At 39.3% G+C, this 17451-nt stretch overlaps 2 protein-coding genes across 3 annotated transcripts in view; one reads left to right on the forward strand and one right to left on the reverse strand.

Moving 5' to 3' along the window:
- Positions 1–77: 77 nt before the first annotated feature.
- LOC103466082 (putative cation exchanger C521.04c) overlaps positions 78–17451 on the reverse strand; it is an 18762-nt gene continuing 1388 nt past the window's right edge. Inside the window, exons 2-21 of one of the 2 annotated variants that reach the window (XM_008411437.2) lie at positions 12549–12718; positions 11579–11710; positions 11380–11486; positions 11181–11295; positions 10159–10275; positions 10020–10081; positions 8943–9095; positions 6364–6555; positions 6176–6275; positions 5957–6098; positions 5683–5866; positions 4526–4625; positions 4150–4283; positions 4023–4054; positions 3087–3199; positions 2126–2271; positions 1954–2048; positions 1799–1877; positions 1610–1718; positions 78–535 (exon numbers count right to left, since the gene is read on the reverse strand). In XM_008411437.2, the coding sequence (XP_008409659.1) occupies positions 462–535; positions 1610–1718; positions 1799–1877; positions 1954–2048; positions 2126–2271; positions 3087–3199; positions 4023–4054; positions 4150–4283; positions 4526–4625; positions 5683–5866; positions 5957–6098; positions 6176–6275; positions 6364–6555; positions 8943–9095; positions 10020–10081; positions 10159–10275; positions 11181–11295; positions 11380–11486; positions 11579–11710; positions 12549–12618 (2256 nt within the window). In that variant the 5' untranslated portion in view covers positions 12619–12718 and the 3' untranslated portion in view covers positions 78–461. Of the gene's footprint in view, positions 536–1609; positions 1719–1798; positions 1878–1953; positions 2049–2125; positions 2272–3086; positions 3200–4022; positions 4055–4149; positions 4284–4525; positions 4626–5682; positions 5867–5956; positions 6099–6175; positions 6276–6363; positions 6556–8942; positions 9096–10019; positions 10082–10158; positions 10276–11180; positions 11296–11379; positions 11487–11578; positions 11711–12548; positions 12755–17451 lie in introns of those variants that run through there. The other variant, XM_008411436.2, reaches the window with a different exon arrangement.
- The window catches only part of LOC103466347 (zona pellucida sperm-binding protein 1-like), a 2874-nt gene continuing 2288 nt past the window's right edge, over positions 16866–17451 (forward strand). The window contains exon 1 of the mRNA XM_017305163.1: positions 16866–17366. Coding sequence (XP_017160652.1) covers positions 16866–17366 — 501 coding nt within the window. The remainder of the gene's footprint in view (positions 17367–17451) is intronic.

Genomic DNA, 17451 nt, shown 5'->3' on the forward strand with positions numbered 1-17451 from the left:
TTTGCAATTCATGTTTTCTGGACACTTAAATTTGACCCAAATCATAAAATTGAACAAAAATAAATTGCTCTGTGTTATTATTGTAAATCACATAAATTAACTTTTATTGAGATTCACTTTTACAAACTTTCACAATCCTTTCTAGAAATGTTTTAAATATGTATTTTGTACCAGTTTGAAAATACTACTTTTTAGTCCATATTTTTAAAAGGGGAATATTTCTTTAAAATAAATCAACTCAGCCTGTATATTACACAATATTGTTCACAAGTTATAATCGTGCATTTAGTAGCACCTACCTGAGTTAATTTTGTTTGCATGGAGAAAATGCTTCAGATTTCCTTCAAGATTTCAACACTCAAAAAAAAAAACCCACAGAGATTCTGTGCAACTGATATTTGCTCATTTTGAGTCCTTCATATTTTTAAAAAAGTGCTAATTGAGCTGAAACTGTTCTGTTCTCAGCAGCCAGACGGAGACGGAGCAAAGTAATACAAAGCCAGGAGGATGAGGTAGACGACCACCAGGGCAGTACCTGAAGAGACAAAAATGATCAGAAGTAAAAAAGTAAAAGTAACATACTGTGAGATTTCAGAGACGCAAAGGTTGCTTTCACAGTGGGAATAAGCTAAAGCTGCTGAGACATTTCCTCTGTAACATTGGTGTCAAACTCATTTTCGTCTTGGGTCAAATAAAGAACCTGAATGCTCTTAAAGGGCCAGTTGTGCCAGCATGTTCTGATAAAACCTTTTCACAAGCTGCTAAAATATCAACAAATTCTTAAAATTAAATACATTTTTGACATTTTTTAAAGAAAAATATACAATAAACTCAAGTGTGGGGCTTTGTTGATTTTGCGTGAATTTCCATTATATTTCAAGAAACTGTAGGGATTGATTGGTATAATTTGGCAGTAATCAGATAAAAACAGCTTTGATTTGATTAATAACAGGGCCACATAAAAAGCTATGGCAGGCACGATTTAGCCCACGGGCCTCGAGTTTGATCACTATATTATAAAGGTAATATAGTTGTACCAAAAATATCCAAACAAACGAATGCAGGATTGTTTTACACCCGAACACAGTCAGAATGTCTCAGTGTCAAACTAACTTTAAAAAGCGATGATGAAAATTAAACTTGAGAAGCTCAATTTGGGAACAAAGTTTTTCATGCAGCTGCAGCACAGAACCATATCCCCAGGTCAGAGTAACCGGCTAACTCTGAGCCCAAACTACTAACTACTGCATCTCATATTTGCATCTCAAATATGAGATGCAACGTGATGTTGCACCTCACATTTGCAACATATGAGATGCAAATCTAAGGAATCGGAGATGATGAGGGGAGATTTTCTAACACCTGCACATGCTGCATTCAGGTACAACAGCAGGCAGTGGGAATATCAAAACAACTCTAAAGTGATTTTAACATGTTTTATCTTCCAATGTTCTCCTGTCCTGTTTATGTAACAGGACATAAACAGGCAGTTTAACACTTAAAGGCAGGAATCAGCAATCATTCAGATAAACCACCAACACCTCTGATGTGTGTTGTTGCCCCAAGTCTTAAATTTCATTTTGTAAGCATCCAGTTGGTCAGGACTCACCCTGGAAATAATCCGACTTGCCATCCATGAAGATGTAGTTGACCAGAATGACACTGAAAATGCTGGCCCACAAGTGCTGATCGCTGAAGAGCAGCACAAAACCCACATCCTATTGAAAAACAAAGCAAACAGGTTATCAGCTTAAATTTTTATTAACCAATTATAAGAAGAGGGAGGAAAGTGACATACACAGAAGGCATTAAAAAGGACCAGTATTGGAATCTGCAGCATGCAGACCTGCACAGCTATGCAGCTTCCAACCTCCAAACTGGGGAGGAAGCACAGCAAATGTAAGGAATGGAAACCAGTTTGTAGCTTTCCATCTCTAGTACGACCCAAGCGACCTTAAGCTGATGTGGTTCTGGAGTGCGAACTGGATCCCGTTAACAATCTCTGGGATCTCGGGGACCATTGCGAGAACCGTCACCCCGATGAAGTACTGCGGGAGGAAAGATGTAGGGAGGGTGAGCACAGTCAGGAGAGAGTCTGAGCATGCTCAGATGGCGGGAGGCCGACCTGAGAGACGTTGGGCTGGTTGAGAATGGGCTGGATGTGCTCGGTGGCGAGGTCGGCGCAGGCGGACGTCAGAATGGTGGCCACGATGAGGATGAGCAGAGACCTCCAGCGGGACCAGTGGACCACCGTCCCCTGATGACTGATCTCTGATCAGACACAAATTATAGTGTGAACATCAGGGTTTACTGTAAACCGGACTGGATTTGATGTTGATTTGGGGCTTTTTCTAGTTCTTCCCTGTGAGTTTAACCTCAGCGTTGTTAAAGTCAGGACCTTCCAGAAGCTTATTGTTACGTTGTTTTTATCCATTTCAAACCATTTTTGGGGGGAAGCTTGAGAACATCCACCTGTATCAAAGTTTCAACCATCTTATCAAAAACTTTTATCACTGACTAACAAGAAAAAAGTACGAACCGCCAGAAATCGAGCCCATCTTAATCCAAAACAACCTGAACACCAGACTGAAGAAGAAGCTTTTGCGTCAAAACTAACATTTTCCCACTGCCTACATGGACAAACCAAGCTTATTCTGGAAAAAGGTTTTAACCTCAAACGAGACAATGACTGAACTATTTGGTCTCAATGACACAAAGTATGTCTTCCCAAACTGTCGAGCACAGAGATGGAAGGATCATGCTGTGGGGCTGTTTTGCTCCCAGAGGTACAAGCAGGAAGGGATATTAAGTAAGAAGGATGACATCCAAAATTTTTCAATCTCTAAATGGTTGAAATGAGGACACAGATGAGTTTCCCTACAGGATCCGAAACAGACAGCAGAACTTTTTATCTGGCTAACATTAAGCGTCTTTGATAGTCGGTCTAAATCCATACAAACAATCGATCAACAGTTAGTCTCAAACACATTTCTCAAAGCTACGTGTGTGTGTAAAGCTCTGCCCTGAACCGTAACAATGAAACGTCGTTGGTTTGCCGTTCGGTGGGAGTCGTGTGCGAGTCTCACCCTGCCCTTCTCCAACATGGATGTTGTAAATGTGCGAATGCGTCTTCAGAGTGAATATCAGTCCGATGATGTAGGCGGCGGGCAGGAGGGCGGACACGGTGTACACCAGAGGTCTAACAGGAACACACAGCCAAACACAGAGGCTTATTTTTAACCCTGAACTCTGACCTGGGCTCCTGTGAAATCTGGAAGAAGAACATGAACATTTTTCCAGACTTTGTCACCTTTTTCTAATGTCTACAAGTTATGTCTTTCTGTCAAACCTCCTTTTTCTCCTTTCTCGTCCCCTTATTTCCACCCTCCATCACTCCACATTTCATTTCCTGTGTTCTTTCTTTGCTTCCTCATGTCCTTCCTGGTTTCCTAGTGACAWTTTTTCTTTCCTTATGTTCTTCCATTCCTTGTATTCTTTTCTTTTCTCCTACCTTTTTTCATCCTTTTACATCTACCTTGTACTCTGTCTCTTTCTCTTCTTTCTTGTGACTTCCTGTCAATCCTTTCCTCCCTTCCTTGTGTGATTCTTCCCCGTTTCCAGTTTTTTCCAGGTTCCCCGTATTTAGCTAACCATTATAGAAATAGGTGACATAAACTCACACAGATCTTTAGTGTTTTACATTTAAAATTAAAACAGAGAACTGAAAGCTTTTCCTTTAATTCATCCTCCATTCCCCATGTCCTTCCGTATTTTTTGTTATGTTACCATTTTACGTCCTTGTCTCTTTTCTTTCTTTCTCCTGTTCTTATTCCCTCTTCTTTCATTCAGCTTGGTGTCTTTCCAAATTTTTAGCCCACAAACTAGAAATATCTGCCACAAACTCACAGTGATCTTTACTCTTTCATATTTTATAAAGAAAACACAAAGTTTTCTGAAAAAGTTGAGTCTGGAAAAGTCTGAAATTTAATCACAAAAAGCCATCAGAATAAAGCAGAACTCACTGGATGTGGTCGCGAAACAGAGTGCCATTTTTCTGAGAAAACAAGACAAAAATCATTCTTAAAGGCAGCTGTGAATATAAGTGACTATGTTCGAGCAGCGGTCTGTGAGCTCCTGATGTCTACTGACCAGATCGTAGTGACAGTTGTGGCACACAAACGGCCCGCTGGCGTTGCTCGAGCCGTTTCCTCCCGTGGCGTTGGTGCAGGCGTCACACACTAGGTTCCCGTACGCCTTGGAGAAAAGCGTGGGAGCAAAAACACCTGCAAGACACAGAAAAAAAGAAGCTTATTCGACTAATTTAGACAATAAAGAAAAAAATCCAAACCCCTTGCTGATGGCTAACTACTTTGTTACTACATTGGAGTGAAATACAGACAATCTCAAGCTTTTCTCTGTCTTCTTAAATCTATTTACTGTTCACCTTAAGGTAGCATCCAGATTTGTTGGAATGCGTCCCAAACAAAACAAAAAACTCGCTGCTACTTAAGTACTAAATACTCGCCTCCCACAGAGATGAAGAGCAATGCAGAGCTCACTCCCGCAGATCGGCTGTTGAATCTTTGCTCGCTGTGTTTCAGGCCCCCGATTATCATGCAGATGCCCTAAAAATAAAAACATCTTTCATTCAAGAAACACTGGAAATTTTTTAATACATCCTGAATGTTTTTTTTTTTAATTAAATTTAAGAAGCATCTTTGGTTATTTTATGCAAGCTAAAAACAAGCAAAAGAATTAACATATTTATTCATTTGTACAAGTTTAACACATAACTATAAGTGCATCTCAATAAATTAGAATATGATGGGAAAAGCGTATTTAGTTTAGTTGTGTTTATATGAATCCCACAGGTGGGGTGGTATATGTATATATACCACCCCATCTGTGTGTGTGTGTGTGTATATATATATATATATATATATATATATATATATATATATATATGTAAAGTGTTATTTTCTGATTATGACTCAGCAAATGAGAACTCAAGACTTTTTTCTCAGCTACTTAGAGTATTTTAATAGACAAAGAAAAAGGATTTTTAACAAAAAAAATCTTTATGAATTTCTCCCTCCATGTTCCTTGGCACAGCTGCATTGAAGTTTTAAGGAAGCTCAGGTTCCTCTAACAGCCTCCAGCTCATCTTCTTTTAACAAAACTACATAGTCTCTCTATGAGGTTCAGGTCATGGACATTCGTTCCTCAACTAAACACACTGATACCATGTTTACTAAACTAGGTGCCGGTGTCCCGTCCTGTTGGAAAATTTGATCAGCATTTTCATAAAGCTTGTTAACAGAGGGAAGCACGAAGAGTCAAAAAGTTTCCAATAATAGAGTTTCTTGTGCGCCTTTTTCTATCACACTTTTTTCCTTTCACTCAACTTTCCACCATTACGCCTGGCTACAGCACTCAGTGAACAACAGTGACTGAAAATAAAAGCTGGAAAGCTTATGTGTATTGATTGTTTCACTTTAAATAAATTAACTTTGATGGTATTGTGATTTAAGGAGATATTATGCATGTAACTGTTTCTGCAAAAGCCTGCAGGATTGTAATGAGGAATTATTTTCACATAAATATAGTTTAAAAGAGAATCTGTAAATTTTCTTGCTTATTAGCTATAATTCAGGATGTTTTTTTTTTTTTTTACATGCTCACAGGGATGAAGAGGATGCATCCGAGCAGTGTCCCAGTCAGCGCCGCCTTTACGACCTCCTGCAGACAGGGATTGGCCGCCCGGTGGCCTCTGAGCAGGGCGGTGATGTAAAAGGTCAGCTCTGTGATGGAGCCGAAGGTGGCGTTCACCACGGCGCCGACAGCGAAGTTACTCTGGGCGGCGATACTGCAGAAATGGAGAATGTCACCATCAGATTTGCTCTGATAGAAAACCTTTTTTATCCCCGCTGTGCGCAGAGAATCATGGTCATTTTACCTCGCGATGCCCATGCCGATGTAGTAAGACAGGGGTATGATGGAGCAGATCGCTGTGGCAAACTTGACATCTGAACTGGCAAACTGATTTTCTGTGTCAATATACCCGATTACCAGGGCAACAATAACTAGGGGGAGGAGGTCTGAGGGGTGAGTCAAAGATCTTTACAAGTCTTGCCATGACACACAAACACACAGAGAGAGAAATGCTGAAGGATACTGACAGCAAACACATTAATCCCATCAACAGTGTATTTGTAGTAGTACCAGTTTGCAGCATGGTAGCAGCACAGCAGAGCTCTGGTCTCATAGCCTTGATGCTGCCGGTCAGGTTAAAAGCACAAAGACAGAGATGCTTCTCTACACAACCTGATGTGGTCGATAATAAACGCCTCATCAGCCTTTTACCTTCCTGTGAGAGCTGGAGGACAGCAGGACGTCCTCAGGAGGCAGGAGCAGAATGACGCCCACGGTCTGAGCGCTCATCTTAGCGACCGGGATGGTGAAGACCAGGATCCAGGAGACGAAGCAGACCAGAGAATGGATGACAGCAAGAGGAGGAAAACCCAGCAGCAGCCAGATGTAGGTGGAGAGACGATGCTTGACGACAAGGAGAGCACTTTGTGTAAACAAACAGGGTCTTTAAAAAGCTCAGTGTGCAGGAAGTCCAACCCGTTACAGTCTGCTGTGTAATATTTAAAGTCTCTGACAAGCAGCTCCTCTGTTCCTGCTAAAGAAAACACCCACACAGCATGATGCTGCCACCACCGACTCTGACTGTGAGGACGGCATGTTTAGAGTTCAGTGTAGCATCGTGTTTCCACCACACATGATATTTTGCACCAAGGTTCACTGCAAGACCCTTGAGCTTCTCCACCTACAAAATACAATATATTTTATTGGAAGCTTATGTGATAAGCCAAAACAAAGCAAGCCATGATTTTAAAGTGGCAAAAAAAAAAAAAAAAGAATAAAAAAGTATATTCAGCTCCTTGACTTAAAAATTGTAGAACTGCAAAAGCAAAATCTTACCAAGGATTTTTGATCTCTTTTCTAGTGCAAATATATTAGTTCACTTGAAATAAAATGGAAAAAACTTGCAAGTAACTTTTCAGCAATACATAGAAGCTTGTTTTAAGTCAATAATTTGATTATATGGATAAAAAAAAGTTGTTCCTCTGGCAGAGTATGTAATTAATAACAGCATTTCTCCCATGTCACGAATCATTTCCCTTGCACTTTACAACTGTGCACTACTTTGTGTTGGTTTGTCACAAAAAATCCCAATAAAACTCCATAAGGTTTGGTTTGTACGTGACAAAATAAGTGCTCAAAGGAGTAGGAATACTTTTGCGAGGCCATGTAAAGCTACACTATAAGAGATTAATAATTTGTTCAGCTGCAAAATTCCAACTAAATTTCAATCACATTTTACAAAGCAATTTCAAAAACCTGAACAACTTGCACAGCAAATGACGACATCAATCTTCAGAGTAATAACAAACACTCAAAGCTATCTGTGTATTTTTCTGTGCATGTTCTAAAGCAGTGGTCCCCAACCTTTTTATTACCGCGGACCCCGGTCAAGACTTGGAAAAGTTTGCTGCGGCCCAGGGGAGTGGGGGGAGGGGGATGTGTGTGAACCGTCAGATAAGGCTTCTGCATGTTGGGTGTTCCCGCTAAATCCTGAATATGCCCAATTTGAGTTGGTTGGCCTTTTTATCGCAGCCTGTGAGGTTTTCCCTGACTGGGAACTAGAATACAATCAGTTGAATGTGACAGGTAGCCAATCAKAAAGCGCGGTGACGTAAGAACAGAGGGGAATCCCAAACAGCTGACATACTGCGCAACTGAGAGTCCGGTGGATATCGGAGATGATATGTGGAAATGTTTTTTATTATTATATGTAAAGGTCATTATTATATATGTTTATTCAGTTAAAAATGTTAACTATGAAAAACATATTCACCTCCAAATTATAGTGGAGCAAATAAAGCGGCTGCTCTCGTCGTCTTTTATCCACCGCCTTTTCTTTTTGGTACGTCTTTATTTTCTTAAAATGAGTACACAAACTATCACTATTGCTTCTACATCTCATTCTAAATTCCCGTATGCCATGTTGGGGGTTTTGTGGATTTTCTTCTGGAATAGCGATGTCCGTGACTGGAATCGGTTCGTGTTGCTCCTGCCGTGTAGCTGGAGACATGAACCGACCGAACCTGTTGTACTTTTATCAGCTCTGTGGTCACAGAGGTTTGGAGAATCAGCCGACATTCTTAAATCTTGCCATCTAAACCAGACTTAAGACTCACAAACTCTACTCATCTCCTCTCGACCACCACCCAAACGCTCTGACTCTGATCGTTTACATAACGACCAGAGTCGTTTACATATCCCTTCAAAATAAGATACACATGCGCAACAAAAATGAACATTTTACTTTTGTGAAAACTTTAACTCACGATAATGACTAACGGGAGCCCTGAGCTTGTTTCTCTGCAACGAGACGGCCCCATTTGGGACTGATGAGAGGCAATAACACCTGAAGTGTTGCTTATATCCACAGCCTGCATGGTGTCTACGTGGCGAAGCAGTTTGAAGCTTCATTGCCTCATTAGCAGCCGGTCGCYGCATGTTACGCAGAGCKGCTTGTAATGTGGGAGTCACCTACTGGTCCGGGATAAATCCATTCTCCTGTCTCTTCTCTRGGCCTTTTCCCCTTTGCAAAGAAACTTTCCAAAGACATCTGATCTGTTTCTTACTCATTTTGCCGCTTGTGGGCTCAATTTGGCGCACAAGTAACCGAGAGAATCCGGTTAAAGGATTTTCAAAATAAAAGATCCTCCAGACTTAAATAATACATAAAACGGAAATATTTAATTACTTATTGCGTAGCCCGGTACCAATTGGTCCACGGACCGGTACCGGTCCACGGACCGGGGGTTGGGGACCACTGTTCTTAAGCCTGTGTGATTGTAAACATTTACCCAATAAGGAACGCGAGGAGGTCGTTCTGGCACCTCTGGAGCCGGTCCCTCTGTGGCCGAAGGCAATAGAACCGAGGAGCTGTCCACCACCGTCTCCAGGCTGCATTCACAGTCTGGTGCCTCCTCACAACATCTCCGCAAAGTGGCTCCTATCTGGACAACCAACCATAGGGAGGAGTTATTTCTCTGTCACTACTTATCTATAATGCACATCTGGAAACACAAACTTAAGATCTAATTTTCAAGACGGAGTTATTAAAACAACACAAAAGATTTCGGTAACAAAGTTGCATTAAAACTTGTATTAAAAGTCCATCAAAATTGTCAACGTTGCATTAAGTGTCATTATTTACCAAATGACACTTCATGACAACAGTCGTAAACATTCATGAAAAATCCTTCATCTTCATGACAGGTGTTACGTCATGTTTATGACGGTGTCATGTCAGTCTTATGCAAAACCCATCAAATAAAGTGTTACCAAGACTTCTAATAAATAGCAGTCAAACATAGTGTAACTGCAGTTTGCAAAATCACACACAGGGTCAGTACGATCCTGCCGGACCGCGAACAGAGTAAAAAACTTGAAGGGTCTAAATGACACCGTCTCAAATGTTGATGAACCTAGGTGATACTGTAAATTAACATTTTCATGTTAAGTCCGAGTTGAAGTAAAAAAAGCACAGAAAATTGAATAAGCGAAATTAAAGAATTTTATATATACAAATGCTACTTAAAAACCCATATTTGAAAAAGATGAATATATCCACAGAGATCTCAAATTACTTATGAATTGATACAATGATTTTTCAAGTAAAATATGCAATGCAAGAAAAGAAGCAGAAACAATTGAGCAAATACTAAATTATTTCTCGTTTCTTTTCTTTGAAACTCAAAGGAAGCGAAGTTGTTGCAAAAATTATCTGCTGCAATTTTCAAAATGTGCGGTTTTAGTCAGGAAACAATTATTTCTGCTTTCCTCACCACAAAACTAAGCAGTAATGCCAAAACAAGATCAGCAGGACTCAATCTTAAAACAGCAAGCAGAACAGAAAAGAGGCCGAGCAGAAGCAATACCTCATGGATTGTGTTTCCAAATGGCCACAGGAAGTAGCAACACAACTTCCAGCAAAGCTTCCCTGAAGTCACAGAAAACGAAAATAAAAAATAAGGATGAGGCAGAGATCTTACATTTAACAGAACATGTCCCACCTACCGTAGGGTAAGCCGATAACAGTGATGAACATCAGAATACCGACCAAAAAATATGCCAGAGAAATCCACCAACCAAACAGGAGAACATACGCAAGATTTCCACACGTGATGAAGTGACCTGAAAACAGAGCCACACAAAAACAAGGCTCAGAAACTTTAAAAATGTTCCCTCTTTCAGTGAGACTACCAGTTACATTTTAAATTAAATATTTGTCAGAACAATATTTCAATCAAGGTAATTACCAAAACTAGGCCTGGCTGTCAAGGTAACAAATTTTGCCAGACGATAAATTGTTCCAGAAGTTATTGCGATAAACAATAATATTATTGTTTCGAGACCATTTTTAAAAAATAAAACAGTAATGGCAAAAAAGCCAAGAACATATTCTGAAAGATCAACAAACTTTCAATTCTATTGGACATTTAAAACTTGGACCGAAAAGACATTTTAAATACCCAAAATAAATAAACAAAACAACAAATAAAATTCATTTTTAAGTCCTTCTAAACAAAACTGTCTTTCAAAAAAAGGACTAGTTGAGACCAAACCACCAAACTATCCAGTTTATGGTAGAAAGAGAGAAAAAAAAGGAAAATAAATCATGCCTGTGGAAATGATTGATTTTGTTTTAATTTATCATACCATTAATTGATTTATTGATTATTGTGACAGGCATAACCAAAACATCTTAATACAGGTTTCACATCCTCATCGATATATTGATATTTCTTCTCTGTGTCATACTGGTGCAGCTCAGTAAATTAGTCTATAATCAACAAGACTTCATTCTAATTTCACAGAAAATTAGAATGCAACCATAAAAATTACCATAAACAAAAACTCTCTCTATCTTTGGGTTCTGAATCTATATAATAATGAGCTTCCCTATTTGAACTGAATTATTAAAGTAAATTTACTTTTTGATAACTTTATAATTTAGGCATGTGCACCTGAATACGTACAAGAGCAGAAATAACAACCAGCACAGATTTAGGCAGCAGTTAAAACCAGAAGTTCTGTACCTGGACCCGAGTGTGGTTTGATGACGTTCAGATCAGAGTAAAGCTCCTTCACAACATCTGATCGGTCTTCAAACGGTCGCGCCGTGACGTGGCTCTTCCACTTTCTGAAACCAAACTGATTCACAAACCACATTATACATTTCCCAGCCCTTTACACTCTGGTAGCTCTAACCTGCAAGAAAACCCCTCGCTGTCTCACCCTGTAGTTGTTGACCAGCTTGTTAGCCTCCACTTCATTCTCCACTCTGATGGTTCTCTTGCTTTGTATCTCCTCCCAGCTGTCTTCACAGACATGCCGGCTTGCACCTGCAGCAACAAGCATGACGCTGACTGGTTAACACTTGTTAACCTGCTGGGAAACGCTGCTCATGTCCAACGTTCTGGTACATAAGACTTACAAGATGCTGCAGGACACAAGGAGTGATATGGAGACGGAGTGTGTGTGGCATCAGGTAGTTGGGTCTCCTGCGATCCGTCATGGATCTCCTCGTGATTGTAACTTGTATGAGGATCAAGAACACATGAAGGATCTGTAACAGCAAAGACCAAACAGGAGGTTCTTTTATTTTTTTTCCCCAGGTGTACGGAGTCAGAATATCACATCTTACTCGTTAATAATTATAAGATCATATTTATTTCAATAGATAATACAGACAAAACAGTACTGACGACATTACTAGATTAGAACAAAAGTCTTGACTTCCCCTTTTCTCAGGATATCAGTGTTCACCCATTTTAACTTTGAGCCTAGTTTTGGTTCCTATTTTTGTGTTGTTGTCTGGGCTTCAGGTGGAAGAGAAAGTGTGACAGACAGAGTAGCATGTTGATGAATTTAGTCAATGAAAATGACAGATTAGGGGTTACATATAAAAACCTCCCTGTAATGATTTCAATTCCGTAACATAATAAATATAAAATTATAAAGGTGTGTTTTTGCTTCAATCCCCTTAATGATCATTTTTCAAAAATATAATTTTTAATTTAACTTGCTGTTGTGATTTTTTTTTAATTATTATTATTTTATTGTTTTTCAATATTCGTTTTGGAAGATGTCTTTCCCCCCTTGACTAGCATAAGAAATGGTAATATTGAACAGTTAAGTCGTGTGTGCAGCTATTTGTGTCAGTTAATACCAACCAACGCACACAAACAGCCACCCTGGCATGGGGGAAAACCTACTAATGAATACAGCGTGACTGTCTGCATTAGTGCTCTGCTTCCGCAAAGAGGTAAATAACGACGGGAAAATAAGCAGAAAAATGAAGATGGAGAATGCTGAAGACATCTACTGTCATTAGTGATGAAATCTGCAGGTTATAATAAAGTTTAAAGTTGAAGGAAGCCAAACGACGAACATGATCCGCTCACCCTGCGACTGTTCTGCGGTCTTTCTCCTCCGGCTGGTCGAGTCTGAGCTGCGTGTGGACGACAGAGACATTTCTCCCAGTGATACCAGTCACCCTCACCACTAACCCACTCACTCTCCGCGAGCACAAGCCTTCATATTTTCTGGATCAGGCGCCGCTGTCGCTCCGCTTCTGCGAAGACAGACAGGCTTATGCCGCTTGGAATTGTGGGGGATGTAGGTCAGTCGTGGTGGTCACTTCTTAAAGAAAAAGTGCACAATTCAGGAGAGCTTTTGATTATGTAAATATGAAGAATATGACTTCAAATGTAATTTGTTWTAGTTCAAAGGTAACTTGTCATGGTTATGTTTTATGTTGAAGTTTAGAGTTAATTMTGATTACACAAAAGACATAAGATCCGAGCCAACCGAAGGTCTGCTGAATTTAGTTTGGATCACTTCACTATGCAAACACTCTATCTGGACTGATGAAGATGTATGCTTGTAAATGACGGAGTGACTTCTGGGCTAATACTCATCTGACCACTTGGGGGCGCTCGATGAACACTGAAAAGTAACACCAGAGCTCAGTGGGTTGTTGAAAAACTAAGAGGTTGGTTTAAGAAAAAGTGTCAAATCGGCCCTGATGCGGTTTTACACCTCGATTCCAATTGATGCATATATTATTATTATTATTATTATTATTATTATTATTATTATTATTAGCGTATGTTTTCTACGCTCCTTCACCCTGACGTACCTTCCTTCGGGGGGGCGCCGATTTATGTTTTCGCATCCACCTGAAAAGTGTGTAGTTGCGCCCCTGGTTAAGATGGTAAAATGTAATGATGTGAAATATTGAAAGCAAGCCACATTTTTTTTTACATCTGTATTTGTATGTTCACTATGAGAGGTTCCATCTTTTGCTTATTCATCTCTGTATATACAAAGTATGTTCATTTCAATTTATTGTCCTAAAAAATTATTAGAATAACATTTAAGAACTTTGTTCAGGGAGATTAGCAAAACCACCGCATAGAATAAGTAAAACCCAGTGCTTTCTGATTTTAGTTCATTAAAATAAAGTTTGTAAAGTTCGCACATTGGTTTTTCAAATGTGTACAGAGTTGAAATGTCTTCCATCCTGTTTGTTTCGCTTTTAATTCTGTTCAAAACAATGCAATTTTTTATTTTCATTTATTTATTTGTCAATTGTGGACCTTAATGTGTGCAATGCTTCCTTAATATGTACCCTAATTTTCACTGTATAGTACAATGTCACTGCAAATAAATACTATAACTTTTAAAAAAAGCACAACTACACAAATACTTTCAATGGGGATCTAACTGCCTTTTCCTGAAATAACATTACAACATAATCATGATAGRTGTCCTTTAGAACRGCAGAAAGTGTGAGGTATGTGAATTGAAGATTGATTTTCATTAGGTTTTAGRAWCTCAAATTCTCATTGTCTCACTGAAAATTACATTTTCTATCACCAAYCACCAATAGTATCCAGAATAAAGGTGTGTTTAATCCTGTAGTAACAAACTAAAAATTAGACTGAGATTTATTAAAACGTTAAAGAGCATTGCTTAGGTGGAAAATAAATTATTCAGCTTAAGATAATAAGTTGAACCCACTGCGCAACAAAAGGCTGCCTCACAATCCACCAAAAGTGATCAACAACAATAGTGACCTCAGTCTAATTGCCCCTTATTTAAGAGCTCTTTTTTATAAACAGGATTAGAAAAACATTAGAGTGGTAAATGAGTCAGGCAGACATTTAAGTGGACCAATGTGGTCAKAGCATGTGCGCTAATAGMAAGTAARCATGTGATTTCAAAAATAAAGTCACCTTGCAAATAATACTTTTATGTCAAGTTGTCATTTAGCACCCTGTCATTATACCCTTTTTTCCTTCCAGTGTTGACTATCTTACAAGGTTATTATTATAAAAATCTCAGATRATGTGACATTTTATTTTATTTTTGTAAACGACACCTCTAGAGTCTATACTGCTGTATTGAAGTAAAGAGCTTTGACACTGTATCTAAGAAGAAAGACTTACAAAATTTAAACCTTGCAAAACAGGAATGATCCAGTTGTGGTTTGTATAATTAAAGCAAATTTAAAACAAGAGCAAAATGCTGGACTGTTACCTCTGCATGTCTTAGCACTAGGGTTATAAATGTTGCTTTGATGTTACAAGAAAATAAGTTAATAAGGCATTTATASCACTGATACCAACCACTCCTCTCTCAGGTGCAAACATTTTGTTGATCCTTCTGYACTATTTCTGGCTTATGTGATGTGCCTGGGTTTGGTGCCTAATCTATGATTAACCTTGCAGGCCTCTACTCTCATTCAGCCTTTTAAAATCAAGCTACAGCATTATATTCTACTAATATTACTGTATGCGAAATTCATACTYTTTTCCTGATGAAGTCATTTTCTATTGTCATACAATCAGCTGGAAGGTGATTGCCCAGAACAACAGCCAAAATTATAAACATCTTTCCTCTTTTCTCCGTTCTGTAACATTAGCTAGCTTAAACATAACTGTAGCAGTGTTTTAGGTGCAATGAGAACTGATTTCTGAACATTTCAGTGCCTTCTGTATCCCAGATTTCTATTATGATATACAATATATGTATTAGCTTTATAAGCAATTAGAAGCATTTGGCTAATCTTAGTCCATATGACAAAGTCTATGATCTCTTTTCAGTAATTTAGGGCTGGTGTGATATTATATTTCTTAGAAAAGTAGTTTTAATTTGAATTGAAAAAAAAAAAGAGCATCCCTCCACAGTAAGGAATGCTACGATGGAAAGCACTGAGTTTGGTTCTGCTGCCACACTTTTTATCTTAGTGTTTTATAGGAAGAAAAAAAATGCTAAAAATGTGTAATGTTCAATGTCTTTTAGGCATCAAGACACGGTGAAGATGAGTTTCAGAATGGGCAAGAAATCAGATTTAGGTGTCAATGAAGATTGCATGTTTTTTGGTGCCAGATAACCTGATCTGAGTGTTTTATAAACTGCTGATCCGCTTTTACTCTCATATCTAACCAACTCCTGGGTTTACAAACAATGGTGTGAAAAACAGAAAACATCTGGTGAGTCAGTTGCAAAAGCTCCTTGTTGATGTCAAAGGTCAGAGGAGATGATCAAAAGGCTACAGTAGCTCATTTGTCAAAGCCATCTCTGAATGGGTTATAGTACCTTAAACTTTGAAAATGGCAGCAGAAGATTTCACCCGAAAACTTTCATGCAAGACATGAGCAGGAAGCAGAAGCTACATGCCTAACAGGCTCACCAGAATTGGAAAATTACTGATTGGAAAAATATGTGTGGAGGGGATATTTTCCTGATATACTTTGGGCACCAAAGTATCAATGGAGCATTATTTAAATGCTGTGACCTATCTGAGTATTGGTTTTAAACAGGCTAATCCCTTCTTGAACAGTGTCCGTATGGTTACGTACCATGATAACTTTCCATTTAACAAAGCTTAAATCATTATAAAACCTTGTGTGCGCTTAAGTTTTTTTTACAGTAGTCCAATGGACTCCATAGTACCAAGATGTCAATCCAATAACGCCTTTGTGATATGTGATTTGCACTGACTGTGTAATGCCATCAATAATATATCAATGGTTACGTATATTTAATGTTCAAAATCCACTTTTGAAAATTAACCTCAAACCATAATCCTGGTCAGAAATACAAAGCAAGGCAAAGAAAATATCCTGTAAAACCTCTACATTTCATTTCTGAGGTAATTCTATGCTAAATGTTCTTTTCTACTGGGTTTTTGACATTGTTTGTTTTTATAATACAAATATAAATAATAGGAGATCTAGTAAATGTGAGAATGAAGAAAACATTAGCTGAGGTACAGATCAAATGAAGCTGGAAGTCCAGAGAAAAGATCGATGTGTTTGTGATCATGTGATAATAAAACAAACATTTGCTAAAGATAAATTTTGGGGTGCATAGACCACATAAAAGTTATTGTGACCCGTAACATAATGTCATACTGTTATCTAACTCACTGACCTGATCTGATAAGACAGAATTGCCCCCCTTTGTATGAATGCTGGAAATTATTATTTCCCCAAGGGGTGGAGTCTGTAAAGCATTATGCCTGGGAAGACATAAATGAAACAGCAGACAGAAAGTGGAGACTTGGGGAGTAACCAGACCAGACAGCTGTGAGGTCATGGCAAGTCACTGGAGTGTCACTTGTTTGGCAGCACTAGCTCTCCTATGCTGCTTGGCTAGAAAGGAAGCAGAGGCACAGAAGTATCCTCAAATGCCTCAGTATCCCCAGACGAATGAGAACCCTCAGCAACCTCAGAACCCTCTGCAACCTCAGAACCCTCAGCAACCCCAGAACCCTCAGCAACCTCAGAATCCTCACCCTCAGCAACCTCAAAACCCTCAGCAATCTCAGCAACATCAGAATCCTCATCTTCAGCAACCTCAGAACCCTCACCCTCAGCAACCTCAGAACCCTTACCCTCAGCAACCTCAGAACCCTCACTCTCAGCAACCTCAGAACCCTTACCCTCAGCAACCTCAGAACCCTTACCCTCAGCAACCTCAGAACCCTTACCCTCAGCAACCTCAGAACCCTCACCCTCAGCAACCCCAGAACCCTCAGCAACCTCAGAACCCTCGCCCTCAGCAACCCCAGAACCCTCAGCAACCTCAGATCCCTTATCCTCAGCAACCTCATAACCCTAAGCAACCTCAAAACCCTTACCCTCAGCAACCTCAGAACCCTTACCTTCAGCAACCTCAGAACTCTCAGCAACCTCAGAACCCCCTGCAACGTCGACTTCAGAACTCCCAGCAGCCTCAGATCCTTTACCCTCAGCAGCCTCAGATCCCTTACCCTCAGCAACCTCAGATCCCTTA

The sequence above is a fragment of the Poecilia reticulata genome, linkage group LG6 (assembly GCF_000633615.1).
Source record: "Poecilia reticulata strain Guanapo linkage group LG6, Guppy_female_1.0+MT, whole genome shotgun sequence".
Taxonomy (NCBI): domain Eukaryota; kingdom Metazoa; phylum Chordata; class Actinopteri; order Cyprinodontiformes; family Poeciliidae; genus Poecilia; species Poecilia reticulata.